This window comes from Hippocampus bargibanti, linkage group LG09 (genome assembly GCF_051943395.1).
Source record: "Hippocampus bargibanti isolate YZ-2025 linkage group LG09, ASM5194339v1, whole genome shotgun sequence".
In the NCBI taxonomy this organism is placed as follows: domain Eukaryota; kingdom Metazoa; phylum Chordata; class Actinopteri; order Syngnathiformes; family Syngnathidae; genus Hippocampus; species Hippocampus bargibanti.
The window spans coordinates 13,550,001-13,566,900 of NC_142742.1; the positions used below are offsets into that span (position 1 = coordinate 13,550,001).

Sequence of the window (16,900 nt, forward strand, 5' to 3'; positions counted from 1 at the left end):
ACTGTCACACCCACCAAGAATCATTTGCAAATGTTCCCATTGTGGGACTATTAAAGGGTTTTTGATTCTGATTCTGATCGATTCCTCATAAAACTGCAGGTAAATGACATTTCCCTTTTTACTATTTATGTCGTTATGGAACTATTCCCTCTGACCCAGAATTTAAATTAAAGAGGCTTCTCTTAAATCATTCGCCACGGATTAGAAAGTAGATTGCTAAATACAACTACAAGCATGGAACGCCCATAGTTCTACAATTTTGTCCGTATTTTTTTTCAGTTTGAGTTTTGATGTATTCAGTCTTCCCCACCCAGAATGAAAATCACCCGATCCTTGAGCCTTAAATCATTCTCCCCATTCCACATGGTATTTTTGGAACGACAAACAAAGCTTCATAACTGGGGAGGACATTGGGGCGTGGGGAATTGGGCAATTTATTGACCATTTATGCCATTTGAGTCACAGCATGACCAATCTGCCACTCTTTCAAGCAAAAACGACTGTCTCTGTTCACATCTTCCACCATAGTTAGCTGAACTGTCACACAAGTATTCTGCCACTAAAGTCTTCATTTTCCATCATTCAAAACTTTGGTGGAGGCCTGCGCTGAACAAAAGTGGTATTCTAGTTGTGTGAATGATATGGTAACAATCTGTTCATGGCCGACTCTGGCATAGCCTTGGCTCATGGTCGACATGTCTACAGAGTGAATGGCATCCCAACAGATGCCAGAAGAAGCATTTACTGTATACTTTGCTGTTTTTTACACATTCCTCACTCTGAATTTTTATTGTAAAACACAATTGAATATTAATTTCCTTCATTAAACCGGTTTGGTGGCGTGAGGTTCAATTTGGATCGTTCATACAATAGCCTGCTTAGGCAACATAGGATAAGTAATACTGATGAGGTGATACCAGTCGAAGTGGGGAAATCAGGCCAGTCGTTAGTCAGAACGATAGGAACTATCAGTGGAGCAGCTGCAGGGAGTAGTCCTCTGCTCCCCTCAACCTGAGAGCAGGGACCTATCATAGCAGAGTCCGGCACTGCCATGTCCGGACAATAGGGATATATATATAGGGCCTAAACTACCAGTAAGACTTTAGTTTGCTGATGAAGTTTCTTGGATAAGAAGCGAAACGTCCAACACCTTCAAACAAAGAAGTAAAGATGACGGCTGAAGAAACCTTTTCATCGATTCAATTCTTTGATTCTTGACTCAATATCTGACTTGTTAACTCTTCAGCTGGCATCAAATGTGAAGGCCCAGGAGCAATGGCGTACCTTTTGTTACGATTGTGATGCACCAATTTTGAAGCCTCTATCTGTGTTTTCATTTTGCATTCATTAGTGAGGTGGGGACAGTGCCCTCAGTTTACCCCTTGTCTGACTCCAGAAAGGACACAGGAAGGGAGTCTTTAACAAGCTCAGAAGTAGGTTAGTATTGGATGCCACATGGGAGTCATTTGGCTTCCCTTCAGGCTTTGTTTACTCTCTCTATAACCTCTTCATCCACGTGTCTTTGTTTCCAAATGTCTAGTTCGGAAATTAATATAAGCTTCAGAAACCACAATATCTATTGTCTGGATCTTGAATGCCCATCCAGGTGGCCTGTTGTAGCTCTCCTTCCAGTTGTGACTATCTCTTAAAGCCTATGTCCAGCAGAGTCGTCTGGAAGCGCAGAATAGAACCGACTGCAGCGTTGAATGGCTGATTTAGCTAATACACCACTTTTGGGTCATCTTCACAGTGAAACATTTCCTGATCCATGAACAAGAGAAATTCCATGTCCAATGCGCCTCTCACAAGTCTCAAATGAAGGCAACCAATTAAACATAGTACATATCAATCTCCCATCTGGTGATCACAAGTGATGAGCATTCGACAATTCAAATCAAAGTAATTGGGTTAATATCTGCTCTCACTGAGCAAGTACAGTGGAATGTGGGAAGAAGCAGGAAATAGACACTTACCAAAATACAAGCAGTTAGCAGTGCCAAACATTGCTCTGGACCAGAATAATGTCAGTAAAGGCAAGAAGAAATTCAGTTGTGTCAATTTACGAAAATGTTTTTTTTTGAATCTGTTTTTTTTTTGTCTGACTGAAGGAGGAAGTCTATCTTAAAGCAGTCTTCAATAAGACGATTTTGCTGATTTCTCGAAAAAAACAGAAAATACTGCCTTTTTGTTGTCATAGGCTGTTTCCCAGGTTGTTGCCACACTTTCCATTTCTCTTCCAAATGTTGAAACATGTATTCCCGGATGAGAGGAAGCTCTTATAGCTTGAATTTTCAGTCGCTGTAATAACCAGGCATCCCAAGACACCAAAACTACACACCAAAATGTGAAAATGCCTCATGTGCGCTACCACAGTATTTACCATAAGACATGGTCGTCCTTTGTCGTTGATCCTGGGAGTGCTGAGAGGGTAAATGGATTAAAACCCATGTGCCGTTCTCCAATTCAATTATTGATGAGAGCGAGGTCATTGCATGACTCGGGAAAGTGCTTCTTTGTTTGTTCAATGATGGGATGATGGACGTGTCAAGTGGTTGTTCACATTTTCCCCTTTTACCCGATGCACAGAAATGATGCAAAGTACAAGTATTACTAGGATGTGTGCCCTCAAAATACTTTTTTTGAAAACAAGACAAGAAAAAAATCTGCCAGAGAGGAATGATGTCATTGGAGCAGCACCGCCAGCAGTGAGATTGGTTGAGGCGGTGTAATAATGTGGGTTCATTGCATTGAAAGAGAACCACTGGCGTCCCAGGGTGTGTATCCTGATGGATTTTTTCCTAAATGGAGAGTGACACATCACTGATGGCGACTACAAAGACATTTATATGCCTCGGCCTAAACCTCAAGACCTTGCATCCAGTTTATTTACTTGGGTTCTGCCACACCACTGTCTGTTGTGTTTGAAGCTTTCCTTTACAGACAGGCAGATGTCAGGCATTACAGTTGTGCGCAGGTACTGGCGTGTATGCCAATCCATCATTGTACAACTCCACCATTGTCATGTGTCTTTGCTGGGAGCCAAAAGGGGATGATGCTAATCGGATAGTTGCGGCAATTAATCAAATTTACACATGAGCATGAAGAAGCGTTGCTTCAACAGACGTACCCCAGGTGAGCACTTTGTGTTTTTGGCAAAGAAAAATAACCGTGAAGGCGAATTTCTGCATCTCCCTTGAGGAAAAATTAATCTGTGAATGTGAGATTATTATTTTGTTATTTAGTCAATCACAGAAAGGACAAGCACTTTTGATGATGCATGTATGAATTGGTCATCCATATTTAGGCACTTTGGAAACCTTGCAAATTATATTCTACACACTTTAACAGAAATGTTTCAATTGTTCTTTTAGTTTGATATGACAATTAACATTAAATATATGTGCGAACAAACTAAGATAGTGATCCCACAATATTGGAATGTTAATTATGCATACATGTTCTGAATTTTGAATTCTAATTGAGGACTATAAAATATGATCTGTGAAAATTCTGATTTGTTTGAACTGTAATTGAATGTCTTAACCAGAATCAGAAAGCCTTTAATACTCCCACAATGGGGAAATTTGCAATCTCCGGTAGCAATATTGAAAGGGGTGAATGCATGGGGGGTGTCAAAATATAAAACAAAGTATTCTATGCACAAAGAAAATGTCAGGAGACTGAAATTTACAATTGCACAAAAAGAAAGTTTCATAAAAGAACTGTACATTGTACAAAGTGTAAAAATACTGTATAAAAAGCATATTTAATATATGAAATTGTATTGACTCAACATAAGGTGGCTGTACTATTTACAATGTGTGAGTCCAGGTTTTTTTCCCCCATGTCTGTTTTTTAAGAAGCCTGACAGCATTCGGTAGGAATGAGCGGTGTGTATCTCTCCTTGCAACGCGGGTGTAACAATCTCTGGCTGAAGGAGTTTCCCCATGGTGTCAGGGTAGGCAGGAGGGGATGTGGGGGTTATCTCTCTATATCTATTCATTTGATTTGTACTCTTTTAATAATTCTTATGAGTTGCATGGAATGTGATTGGCGTGTACGATACCTCTTGCCCAAAGTCACCTAGAACAGACTTCAGCCTCCCGCAACCCAAATAAGCTATAGAAAAAACTAGCAGCATTAAATAGCCACATATCCACATTGTGTCTGTTTCTTTTCTTTAGTGAAACAATGTTTAATTGAAGTGTTTGACAACATTATTTACACAAGTCAAGAGCATCCACACATTTCCATCAACTGAGCAGGCGGTCTGGCTTAAAGGCAAATCCTCGGAGAACACACATGCCGCAGATGTCCGATGCATCCGATGCATTATTCATCTGATGATTATCGCCAGTCTGCTGGGAAAACACTGCGGTGATTTACATGTATATTTGATCAAAGTCATTTGTATGGGTGTGTGCATGTGTGTGCGTGCGTGTGTGTGTGTGTGTGTGGGGGGGGGGGGGGGGATTGCATAAGTGTAACTATAATAAAAATAAATACGATAAAAATGTGTGTTTACTGTTGCCCTTTGGCTGTTTGGTTGGCTCTCTTGTTTACATCTTCATGAAGCATAGCATTCTCTCCAATATGGCGGTGGTCCCCTCTTCTATCTGCTGTGCTGCTGATTGTAATTTTTACCTACAGTATAGGGTAAGGCAAGAGTGTCAAACTCATTTTTTTGCCCTGGGCCACATAGTTATGGTCTCCTCTCGTGGGCCGTTATGAATTTGGTAAAGCCATTACAATATTTTAATCCCCACCACATACAGTATAGATAGAGCGTACAAAAATGAATGAATAACGCTTTTTCAAATTTGCAGTAAAAAATAATGACTGTTATTGTGGTGTACATGAGACAAAATTACATTTTGGTTTGGACTGGTCACGTCCCAAGCGAAGAGAAGTGTCGCTTCGTTTGGAGCGAAGTAAATACAGTGAGACCTCGGTTTACGAACACCTTACCTTACGAACTTTTTGGTTTACGAACGTCAAATTTATTAAAATTAAACCTTGGAATACACACTACTTTTCGCGATACACACCCACCACGGCCGGCTGAGTGATCTTCGGATCTTCGGCGGAGTCATACGACCGAACAGCGCTCCAGCCGGCACACCTTTCCACACCCCCTCTCTCTGAATTCACACGTCGATCGCCTCAGAGGAGCTTTTTGCAGATAATTTTATTATTATGAGAGCGAAAAAAAACTCACCACAGGCTCGTGTTCAGCCGAAGAAGACACAAAATCTTGATCACCGTCGAGGAGAAGGAGATCATTGAGAAACACGAACGAGGTGTGCGTTTGTGGCATCACGTGCATGTGAATCTCAGCCTGACACATCTCTCACGCTGTGTGTCACTTCCCTGAGAGTAACTTTCTACGATCATTCTACAAATAAAGAGCCCGGTACTGTCCACCATTGCTACCATCCTTTGCCTAAAAGCTTGACACAAAGCTTATTCAGTCGACGCTTTCACGTGACTGATATCGAAATTGTCACGTGCGAGTTGACAGGTGGGGCGGAGCCGTCACTCGCGACCTCCGCCAACCGAAGAAGACACTTCAATTTCATTTAATTTCAACGAGTCGCTGTCACCTCACCAGTGACATATTTACGACGCCTCGTGCCTCGCTGTGTCTTGTGCTGGCAAGTCCAAGAGTTTGCTTTACCCGAGGTGATTGTTAGCCGCTATCGCATAAGTCTGTTGCTTTCTGGGATAGCGAGTGTGCCATTTTATTTTGCCTAGCTTGACAGGCTGGACGGATGCCCCGCCCACCTTCTTTTGTCGCGTTTTATTCCACGTCTGTGCAATCATCTGACTCGCGTCTTTTGTTGTAATAAAATCTCTGCCAGCACCTACGGGACTCAAAGTGGATGCAGATGACATCGAGGAGCTTGTTGCTGATCATAATGAGGTCCTCAACACAGAGGATTTGATTTGCCTTCAAGAGGACAAGCAGAAGCAGACCATTCAGGAGTTGATGTGCAGGCTTTTTTTGAACAGTTCCATCCAGAAAAGGCTATGAGAATCATCAACATGATGAATGATAATGTGATGCCTCAGTTTCATAAGATCTTACAAGTCAGAAAGCAACAGGTGTCAATTAAGAGCCATCAACGACCATCACAAATGTAAATAAAGTGACTTTATTATACTGTGTATTTCTTTCATTACAATACAATAACATTTATTATACACAGAATAAGGTATGTTGTGTGTAGTTTTAAGGCTTATTTAGATGAAAATTATATTTTATGGAGACCTAAGAACGGATTATTCTCATTTTAATGGTTTCCTATGGGATTTTTTTTTTGAGGGGGGGATACACGCGTTTCACCTTACACACTCTGTCTGGGAACCAATTAAGTTTGTAAGCCAAGGTCTCACTGTAGCTGGATTCCAAAATAGCGGACGGAGACAGACGTACCTTCCAAAAAGTTGAATCTGGTAACGTAAAAACGCACTGATAAAAATCTAAATCGAAGCCCTGCTCAAATAAGGACCAGGAAATACAAACTATGCGAAGACAAAATGCAATTGCACAATGACAGAGAAAAAACAAACAAGGGACTACAAAACGAAATTAGATAGACCCAATTTGTGAACGCACATAATAATGAACAACCGGAATTGGAATTATAAACAATATTGGACCGAGACATATATACAAGAACTACAACAAGAACATGACATCAAAATACCAAACTTCGGGCACGAGTAGTGGCAAGGCAAATAATTCACCAGTAAACAAATGACAGAGTGACACTCCTTAAATAATTAGGAGATTGGCAGCAGGTGTGTTATAAACTAGGAAGCACAAGCGTGCCCATGCTGCTTGATTTGCTTTCGCGGACCGAATAAAATGATGTGGCGGACCCGATTTGGCCCCCGGGCCTTGACTTTAATACATGTGGGGTAAGGTATGTGGAAATATTTCCATCAAAAAAATGGGAGTATATACACTACTAGCTGACAATACGTCATCCACTCTAAATGTCTTTGACAGCAGCCCATCGTGTTTTCTCAGATGACAGTGCGTCAGCATCAAGCAGCATGGAGGTCTCCGATCGCATCGCCTCCCTGGAACAGAGGGTCCAGATGCAGGAGGATGAGATCCAGTTGCTCAAGTCCGCTCTGGCAGACGTGGTCCGTCGGCTCAACGTGTCTGAGGAGCAGCAGGCTATGAGCTCACGTCGGGGGCCAACCAAAGGTGAACAGTACAGTACTAAGATGAATTGGTTCTACTCTCTGTTAGGACTGGGCGATTAATTACAATTTTGTGAAGGTTTTTCCCTCCTTACAGGGTTTAGGGGAAGAGCGTTAAAGTTGCAAACATTGTTTTTGTCGGGTGATAAAAACAAAACAAAAAAAACAAAAGCGGCCAAATCGCCCAGACCAATTCAGTTTGTTTCTGTCCTTCCACTGGACTGAGATGAGTTGTCCTATTGTATTGTGCGTCATGTGCATAGAGCCTGCTTTGATGAGAAAGTCTCCCTCGGCTGACAGTCATGTTGGGAAGTCAGGTAGGCCGACTGTCTGCGCTGACCAGGCCTGGTGGCGTTTGTATGAGCAAGCACATTTCTATCACTGCCTGCTAGAACAGTGTCAAGTTGTATTCACATTGATAAAATCACTTACTGTTGTTGTGTCACCCTGTCTAATGCACTGCGACTCAAATTGTGTCGTGCTTTTACGCAATGATGAGACAAATTTGATATTTTTGTGTCAGCAATTGTACAGTAGAGTAAGCATCCGATGAGACAAGGCTTTCACTGAAATAAGCAAGCGTATCCTAGTTATCCTGTCAATTCACATATGTATGTTATTGCCCCAATTATACACGACAGACAGTAGAAGCATTCCAACAATGAATTATTAAGATTATTGACTTGTTTAAGAAGAGCCCACGCCATCCGCTGCTCTACAGTGTAATTGCAACACTTTCAGGAATACAAAGCATACAGTACATACGGGTAGTTAAAATGCAATTGTGGCCACCCCTCTTTGAACAACGAAACGCTTCTATTATGCGGCGAGACAGCAAGCAGGTGGAAAGATGATAAAAGTTCACTCAGCCAGATCCAGGAAGGATATTTTGATGTTTCTTTATTCAAAGTTGCAACAGATGTCAGTTTGCGGCAGACCACCGGTAACACTGCTCTCCGGGCTGTCCTTTCTCCCCCTTCTTCCTCCTCAAAGTGACTGGCTCAGTCTGGTTTTAAAGGTGCTTCACCTGAGCTTCTGGCCAATCAGGTACCAGCGGCAATTGGCCAGTTCCAGGTGGTTGCAGTCACCTTCTCAGAGTCAATTAGTGGTCGCCCGACTCTAGCATTTTGAATGGGGAGAAATAGGGAGAAATGCGCACCTTTCTCACATTTCTTTTGGCATCATGACAGCTTCTCCCCCCCAAAAAACCTGCTCATTTTTACCCCTCAGTGTAATTATCTCATTTTAGACACAGTTAGACATCGACATGTAAGTTAACTTCCCCGCTGGTTTAACACTGCAAAACAGCTGGCTCAACTGGTTGCCATCCAACCACAGGGCACACATAGACAAACAACCATTCCCACTCACAAAAACACTGAGAGACAATTTAGAGTGGTCCATTAACCTGCTGTGTGTGTTTTTGGAATGTGGGAGGAAACCAAAACTCCATACAGAAAGGCTGGAGCCAAAATCAAAGCCCTGTGAGACCGTTGCGGTAACCTTTTTCAATATTTTACATTTCCGTTTCACATGAAATAATAGTGCAATATTTATGATTACAAACACATTACTCCCCTGGTCAACCCATCTTTCAACTCACTTGCATAACATGACTTCACTGATTAAAAAAATATTGCAAACAGCTGAGTAACTATCAATCATGGAAATGTCCAACCTTGGGTGATTTACAACCTGTTGCCTTGAATGTCACATTGGCAACAAATTAACTGTACCAGAAGAAAAAGGTGACTGATGATAAAGAGCTGCATTTTCATTCTGGGCTAACTTTTACTTGCAAGATGACTGATTATCGCAGATTATCTATTTAGATTTTGACACTGTGGATGACTCAAGCCTTTTTTAAGGTGCAGCAGAAAAACTAAAACAAGCATTAGCTCATACAATTCCCTGCTGCGTAATTACTCCATGAAATATGATAGTGATACACGAGTGAGTATTTGCCCCATTAAATCGCAAATTAAATATTTATTGCAGAAAAGGATGCATCTTGGGCTTTTTAATTCTAGCCACAACTTCTGGCATGTGTAAACTCTTTTTGTGTGTGCATGCGCATTTTTGATCATGCATACACCTTATTCTGAAGGTGCATGGACTAATTTTACAATTGCCAGTCACGGAACAATATTCTGGAAAATGAATTAGTATTTTATGTTTTATTATGGACCAGTTTCATGTGAAGGAATACATTGACAGACTGGCATTGAAATAAATGAAAATACATTTCGGGACATCCCATTTCCAAAAAAGCACTCAGAAAGAATCAGAATCAGAAAGCCTTTCATAGTCCCACAATGGCGAAATTTGCAATGATGAGAGAAATTTGATATTTTTGTATTTTTGTGTCAGTATTCGCATGCAATATTTATGATTACAAATACATGTGTATACAAATAATATATATAAAAGTGTTTGCTGGTAGTATGGATTGTCAATTTAGCGTCTCTGTTCTCTATTGTGTAACCAAAATGCTCCCATACTACTGAATTAAATACATCTACAGCATTAACAATATTTGAAGCAAGATTACAGTAGTTGTATGCCCCATTCTAGTTTTAGCCAGAGTTTTGATCACTACAGTCAGAGTGACAGTCATGGGATCAAATAGTTACATGACATTCTTTTGGAGGAGGCTGGCTGAAATAAATAATCTTCAATATAATAAAGTCTTAGGGTTCAGTCACTGTGGGCTGTGTAGGTAGTTTTCACATATACAATGTATGTGCTGCTTTTTCCACTTACCCAACTATTCTACTGCGTTCAATGTGGCCGGCCAACCTAGCGCCATATGGCTAAGTCATATTGAAGCTCTCATATTTTGGCATTGGCTTACGCAAGCCTGTATCAATCAATGACTCGGTGGTTAGGATACTGCGATAACATTTACATGTAGCCCATTTCTGTCATTAAGAAACATCATCTCAGTAAATAATTCAGCTACCGGTAGTTGCAATATATTAAAAAATAGCTGTGTTTTTGTAGTTTTATTTTCCTATGTTTTTTTTTTTTGCCAGGCCGACCAATGATCGCTACCCTGCCATTAAGGCCCTCAGTGAACAACGGTACCATTTTACCAAAGAAAGGCAGTGGCACTTTGCCCTCCCCCTCCGGGTCTGGATCCAGGAAAGACTTGAGCACAGCATCCAACAGGAGGTGAGCAAATGAGAAAGAATATTCATCAAATTCACTGGGGAATTGTGATGGTGAATTGGAATGGCTGTAGATGGGCCACTTTGACAGATTGTAGCACTTTTACTTGTCTGGTATGGTCATGTCTGATAATACCTACTATCAATCCCTCCCATCTATCACTTTGTCTGCCAAAACAACTGACACTTAGTAGGGCTTGTAAACCCAGAGAAAGAGTGTGTGTCGGTGTGTGCAGTGTGTGTGTGTGTTCATGCATATAATTGTGGTGCCATTGTTATCAAGGGAGCACAAAGCTTTTCACATCCCTGTATGCTATTACCGTAATAAGATGAACCTTGGAAAACAGTCATGACCAATCCCAAAAGATCAAAATTGTTCTGAATTTCTTTCCGCTTCGTGCTTTCATTTTTCAGTAATGGAGTCAAAAAGAGAATTTCTCAATTGTATGAAATATCTCTAGGTTTGACAGAAATGAATGGCTAATTGTACTGTACAATGATACCTTGGTTTACGAACTTAATTGGTTCCCAGAAAGTGTGTGCAAGGTGAAAAGTGTGCTGAAAAAAAGTGAGCTGAAATTTATACGGTAGCTAGAAATTGTAGTGTCATAAGCATTTTATTTATCTTGAGAATAAAAACAAAACCTTCACTTTATTCTCCAATGGGAGCCTTGACGAGTTCTCCCTGGTTGGAGATTTGGTTGGAAAATTCAATTCAAGCTGGTTGGAAAATTCAAAGTACAGCTCCAATTCTCTTCACGGTTGTCTCTTGAGGGAATAAGACAAGATCATTAATTATAACAAATGTGGTAAAAGTTAGTCTCAAGTCCCCGTGGTATTCTTGTCCATTTCTCGTTCCAATTATTCACCTTCTGTAACACCAAATGTCTGCATGGCGGCCAAAGTACGGCCTGTGGCCTTGTAATAAGATGTGTAGTTTGTCTCCTTTGTCTCTGCCATCCAGAATTCTTTCACCGCTACTCAGGTGAGCATGTCAACATGTTATTGCTTTTAGTCTAACATGACTTAACCATGGGCTGGCAACCAATTCAGGGTGTCCCCCGCCTTGTGCCCGAAGACAGCTGAGATAGGCTCCAGCAACCCCCGCGACCCTAATGAGGAATAAGCGGTACGGAAAATGAGATGAGATGAGATGACTTAACCATGATGATGACAACAAACCTTGAATATGCTTTTTTAATTTGCAAATTACATACATAGGTAATATTCACATGTAATCGGTTTCATAATTTTACAAATTTAAAATGCATGAATTTGACAACACCCATAGGATGCTGCCATTTGATCCATTTAGTATGATTTATCTCTGGCTAACAAAGCAAACACGAGCTTCTCATCTTCATTTTTTCCCCATAGCAAACAAATAACTCTGAAAAAGACTGGATGTTTTTGAATACCAATCCGGTGGGTTAGGTGACTGACTGGGCTGATGGGCCAGCGGACTGCTGATGGAGTATTTTTATTGTGTGTGAAACCCGGCTGTCAAGCGACTCAATTGATCAGGTTTAGCTGGTGCAAGTCCAACCACAAGGGAGTCAAAAAGCCAACATATGAACCCCTTTTTATTTTTGGGCTATCATGCCATTTATGTCATTACAGTAAAGTCTCGTTATATCGATATTCAAGGGAGTCCGAAAAAATATCTATATAACCGGGACTATCGATATATCCGACCCTGTTTGCATGTAATTTTCTCCGTGCGTGCATAGAAATAGTATCGATATAACCGGGACTATCGATATATCCGATATCGATATAACGAGACTTTACTGTATATTATGAATGAAACTATCCCAAAAATAAAACAGAATTAGGGTCATGGTTGAATAGTTATTGTGGAGACAAGGACAGCAGCAGACAAGAAATTTGTAGCCCTGTAACTTTAAATGTAATCCAAAAGTGATGCCACATATCTGACTGTAAATCTGGAGAAAAAGGATAAGAAAAAATAAAAACTGTTTTATTCAATAAAATTCTGAATAAGTACTGTATATCGTATATCGAAACTGGGTGGCCCAGTGTTGGAGTGGTTAGCGCAGTGCAAAGGGAATAAGACAGAGGTACTGGGTTCGATCTGAGTTCTAGCATTCCTATGTGGAGTTTGGTTGTTCTCTCTGTGCCTGAGTGGGTTTTCTCCGGGTACTGCAGTTTTCATCCACATTCATGGCAGTTGAAAACTCCAAATTGTCCCGAAACATGAGTGTGAGGGCAAATAGTTGTTCATCTCTGTGTGCCCTGCGATTGGCTGGGAAGCAATTCAGGTGGTTCCCCGCCGACTTCGCAAAGACAGCTTGATAGGGATAGCAAGGCCTGCAGGACCCTTGTTAGGATGAAGCGGGTCAGAAAATGGATGGACGAATATATAAATACAATATATCAATCTTTGTGATTAAAATTAATTTTATGTTAACCCTTTCTTGTAACTTGTAACCTGAAAAGCTGTCCACTTTATTAACTCATTCATTGCCAGACATGTGCAAAAATGTGTCCACTCCAGTGCCAGGGTCTTTGTCATTGTCACTTGAATTCCAGCACCGACAGAATATTGAGTTTTTGGACTACATAGACATTCAGTACAGTGTTAGAAATCTTAGACTCTCTTCTTTTATCAGAAAAAAAGTTCATTCCTAAATTATATGGGTCTGGAGTTATATGAGCTTGAAATGAGGGTGACTGTCCAAAATACAATGCAATACATACATATTGGTTTATATAGCGTTTTAACAAGAGCTGAAGCTGCAACAAAACGCTAACGTGTAAGAAAGGGAAATGCTGCCCCTTGTGGAAAATGAAAAAATGCCAGAGGCCATGGCCAGCGCTTTATCAGCATCCATACATGAAAAAACAAAACCCGAACAAATTCGGGAATGGCGCTGAACGTCATATCAATTCCCGATATGGCAGTGAATTAGTTAACTATTGTTCTTGAAAGAATTAATTAAATGTCATTCAAACACGCAAACTAGGCGTAGACAATTTACAATTCCTGACATAAATTGCAAATTTTTCTAATAGTATTTCTCAACATTTTCCTCCTAGCACGGTGAGGAGAGCCAATTCCAATGAGCATGTTGGGTCCCTCACGCGAAAAGATTCGGGCGACTCCAAGGGCAACCGAACTCGTGCGGGGTCCACTGGCAGCAATTCAAGTGGCAAAAGAAGCGACAGGTAACAAATATCTCTGACACATGAGCGAGCAAACTTTTCCCGTGACCTTCATCCAAGTCAAGAAGATGTCCATTGCGAACATGTGCAGGAACGATGCTGATTGACAGTTTGCTCGTTTACTTTGCAGCAAGCAGAGGGACCCAGTGTTCAATGCAGGTAAGTGCTCTTTTCTCGTTTATAGCACCCTGACATTATCCGATAATCTCTGTCACACACATTACATCATACATGTATATAAATCAGAATGTTTTTTATTATATTGTATATGTTTCTGTTGATCCTACCACATGTTCACATTGTGTTATTGTTTAGTCATTTCCTTATCGCATTTCATTCATTCTTTCATTTTCATCATTCGTCCTTTTTTTCCCCTGATGCATCTTTCCTGCATTGTTTAGTCAAACAAGATACACTGTGACCACTTGCTGAGGTTTTTCACTTAAAAAACTGGCTGTAATTGTGCATATTGCTCTACTTATCAGAGAAAAAACAGGATAGACATCTCATTACTTGCCTTAACCTTTAGACAGTAATGAAAAACACAAATGTGAGAAACTACATAAATGGAACTGAATATTAAATTAGAAGTGAATGGTTCACACCTTCCAACGCCAACACGCTTTTGATATTTGTGGAAATCGAACTGTAGCACCTAACAAAGCACGTAGACCCGGACAAGGAAGACCTTTGTGTCCAAAGGCCACATTTTCTTTCAAAAGGGGACACACAGGACAGTTGTTGGTTATTGGAGTAGAGGGGGGGGGGGGGGCTCAAATGTGTACCTCAATAACTAATTATAATCATAAACTTAAAATTCAAGCTGAGCTGTAAAGTGTAATTTTTATATTTACTATATAGTATTTATAATCATTTATATTGTGTTATTTACAATAATCCAAATCTGAAATTATTTAATTAAATAATTATACATAATGTGTGTGCATAATTACATAATTTATTCCACATTTTGCTAAGCAGCGCCAATGTGCATTGTTACTGACTGGGTGTGATGCCATGACACAGCACGGAAGTTGTGTTGACCAACTCAAGAGTCAGAACATGTGCTCACCTGTTGTAACAGAGCAGTAAGTGAGGAAGCCATGACACCCCTCACCTGCTGCGTGTGTCTCTCTCTGTGACCTTTACAAGGGATGCGACGTGTGACACACTGCAAAGGTATGCTCCTCCCTCTAATGGCCCCCTCAGATACCCTTCACCTTCCCTCACTCTCCACCGAGGACTTCACAGCTCTCTGGACTCTTCTGATCAATTCACATGAAAGCCCGTCCATAAGAGTGTAAAAAATGATCAGAGAGCTGTCAAGGCAGGAGTGGTTTACTAAACTGTGAGTGTGTTAGCTTTATTGTTTTGAGAGCAAACGGTGTTAACAAATGCATCAGCAAACCCCCTATCTAATGTGCACTTACCGTGTCCCACCGTGACGTCACTGACTCAGCCACCTCACTTCAGCGCTACATCAGACAATGCTGTGAGTGTTTTGCCTGGCTTATGTTTGCTTTGTCGCCTTCGTCAAGGCTTCACACACACACACACACACACACACGCAGGCAACCTCGCTGAAGTTTCAGTTCTATGATCACGCTGCATCGCAGAGCTTGTAGAGCCGCCTCCGTTCTAGTTACCATACAATAATTATTTGCACCGCCAACAAGCTCTTTTTTGTTTGCATGCACTTTTAGATATATTCTTTTTGTCCTTTTAGTAATATTTTTGTCCTTATTAGTGATATATTTGGTCATTTTAAAGATATCTATTTGTTACCGGAAATTTGTACGTCATTTCAGGTGCATAATTAAAATCATGGAACACTTCTCAGAATGAGGAATAGGGCGACTTGCCTAAAAAATAATTCTTCCATCCAAACCAAAGGTTAGCAACCTGGGCTTAAGTGGCAACACAGCTGATGCACGGTTTGTGCGTCCGCTGCTGTCAAGAGGTTTAGGCTTTAAATCTTAGCTCAAGCCTTCCTTAGTGGCGTTAGCATGGGCTGCTTGTTTTCCAGCTACCTTCCACATTCTAACATTTTACAAAGGCATTTATTAAAAACAGGAAAAAAATCAACACATGGAGTAGAAGCATACATTTAAATTGTACATAAAATAAACCAGCAAGTGATGGGCAAGCCGACGTGTCATAACTACTGGTGATTTACATGCTGAGTTCGGCGGTCTTAACCTTAATGACAGAGATTAGATTGAATCCAGGTTAAGAACCGTTAGAAGTAGAAATTAGTTTAGTGAGAAGTCCTTCATCTATCAAGGTTTTCTGAACAACATTTTACCTGATATTCTAATGAAATAGGTTGCATCTGTGTTTGAATACATTTTTTTTATTCTGATAAAATAACAAAACCTGTCCCTATGTAATGCTGTGATGGCCAACTCTCTTAACCTTTTGAGGCCCTCAAGTGAGGCCTCAAAGCTCAGATCGGTAACCATCAGTGGTGGGCCGGAGATGTCATCGCACGGCCATCAGTAGTGCTATGTCTCAATCAGTCCAGACTGTAATAAAGTGTGGTGTGATTTTCTACAAGTCCAAGAGAGGTTACCATTAGCCAGGAAATAGCTGTCCGATCTTTTCTAAAAGTCCGTCTTGAAAATAGCTTTAATAGTAAATCTCCAACCAAATCAATTTCTTTTCCTTCTTCGGCCATTGTGGGTTGAATAGAACTGCTATTAAATCAACACAATACGTACATGTGCTTATGCAGCTCGCTTCCGATACATTGTGCTCACTGTGGCCAGAATTCTCTTTTCCCTCGCGGCTTGTTATCAGACTAGTAACTAGCCAATTATAGTTTGCGAAAACTCTGACGTTGACCAGTGCCTTCAAGAACACGTTGGTCCACCTTTAGGTTGGGAACTCAGAATGTGATTGGTTAGATAGAGCAATCAGCAGTTACATTGACACATTTGATGCAACAGGGCCCGCAAAACTGAAGGCGTCCCGGTAGATTTCTGACCCTGGTAACAAATAATGGCTGAAATGTGATTGGTTAAATGCTTTAAATACGAAAACACACATCTGGAAGCAGTGCAACAAGGAAAAAGTAATGAAAGGAAGCTAAAAGACAATTTGGAATTACAGTAAAGTCTCATTATATCGATATCGGTTATATCGATAGTACTGCTTATTACGATACTATTTCTATGAACGCAAGGAGAAAATTTACATGCCGCAGGATCGGATATATCGATAGTCCGGTTATATCGATATTTTTACCGACTCCCGAGAATATCGATATAACGAGACTTTACTGTATTTAATATGAATTCAAGGACCAAATACATAATTAAAATCAGTCT

At 40.6% G+C, this 16,900-nt stretch overlaps 1 protein-coding gene across 3 annotated transcripts in view; it reads left to right on the top strand.

The window, feature by feature from the left end:
* eml1 (EMAP like 1) overlaps positions 1-16,900 on the top strand; it is a 52,753-nt gene that overhangs the window by 22,939 nt on the left and 12,914 nt on the right. For 2 of the 3 annotated variants that reach the window (XM_089004442.1, XM_089004440.1), the window contains exons 2-6: positions 7,037-7,219; positions 10,251-10,389; positions 13,446-13,574; positions 13,702-13,730; positions 14,724-14,750. In XM_089004442.1, the coding sequence (XP_088860568.1) occupies positions 7,037-7,219; positions 10,251-10,389; positions 13,446-13,574; positions 13,702-13,730; positions 14,724-14,750 (507 nt within the window). The remainder of the gene's footprint in view (positions 1-7,036; positions 7,220-10,250; positions 10,390-13,445; positions 13,575-13,701; positions 13,731-14,723; positions 14,751-16,900) is intronic. The other variant, XM_089004441.1, reaches the window with a different exon arrangement.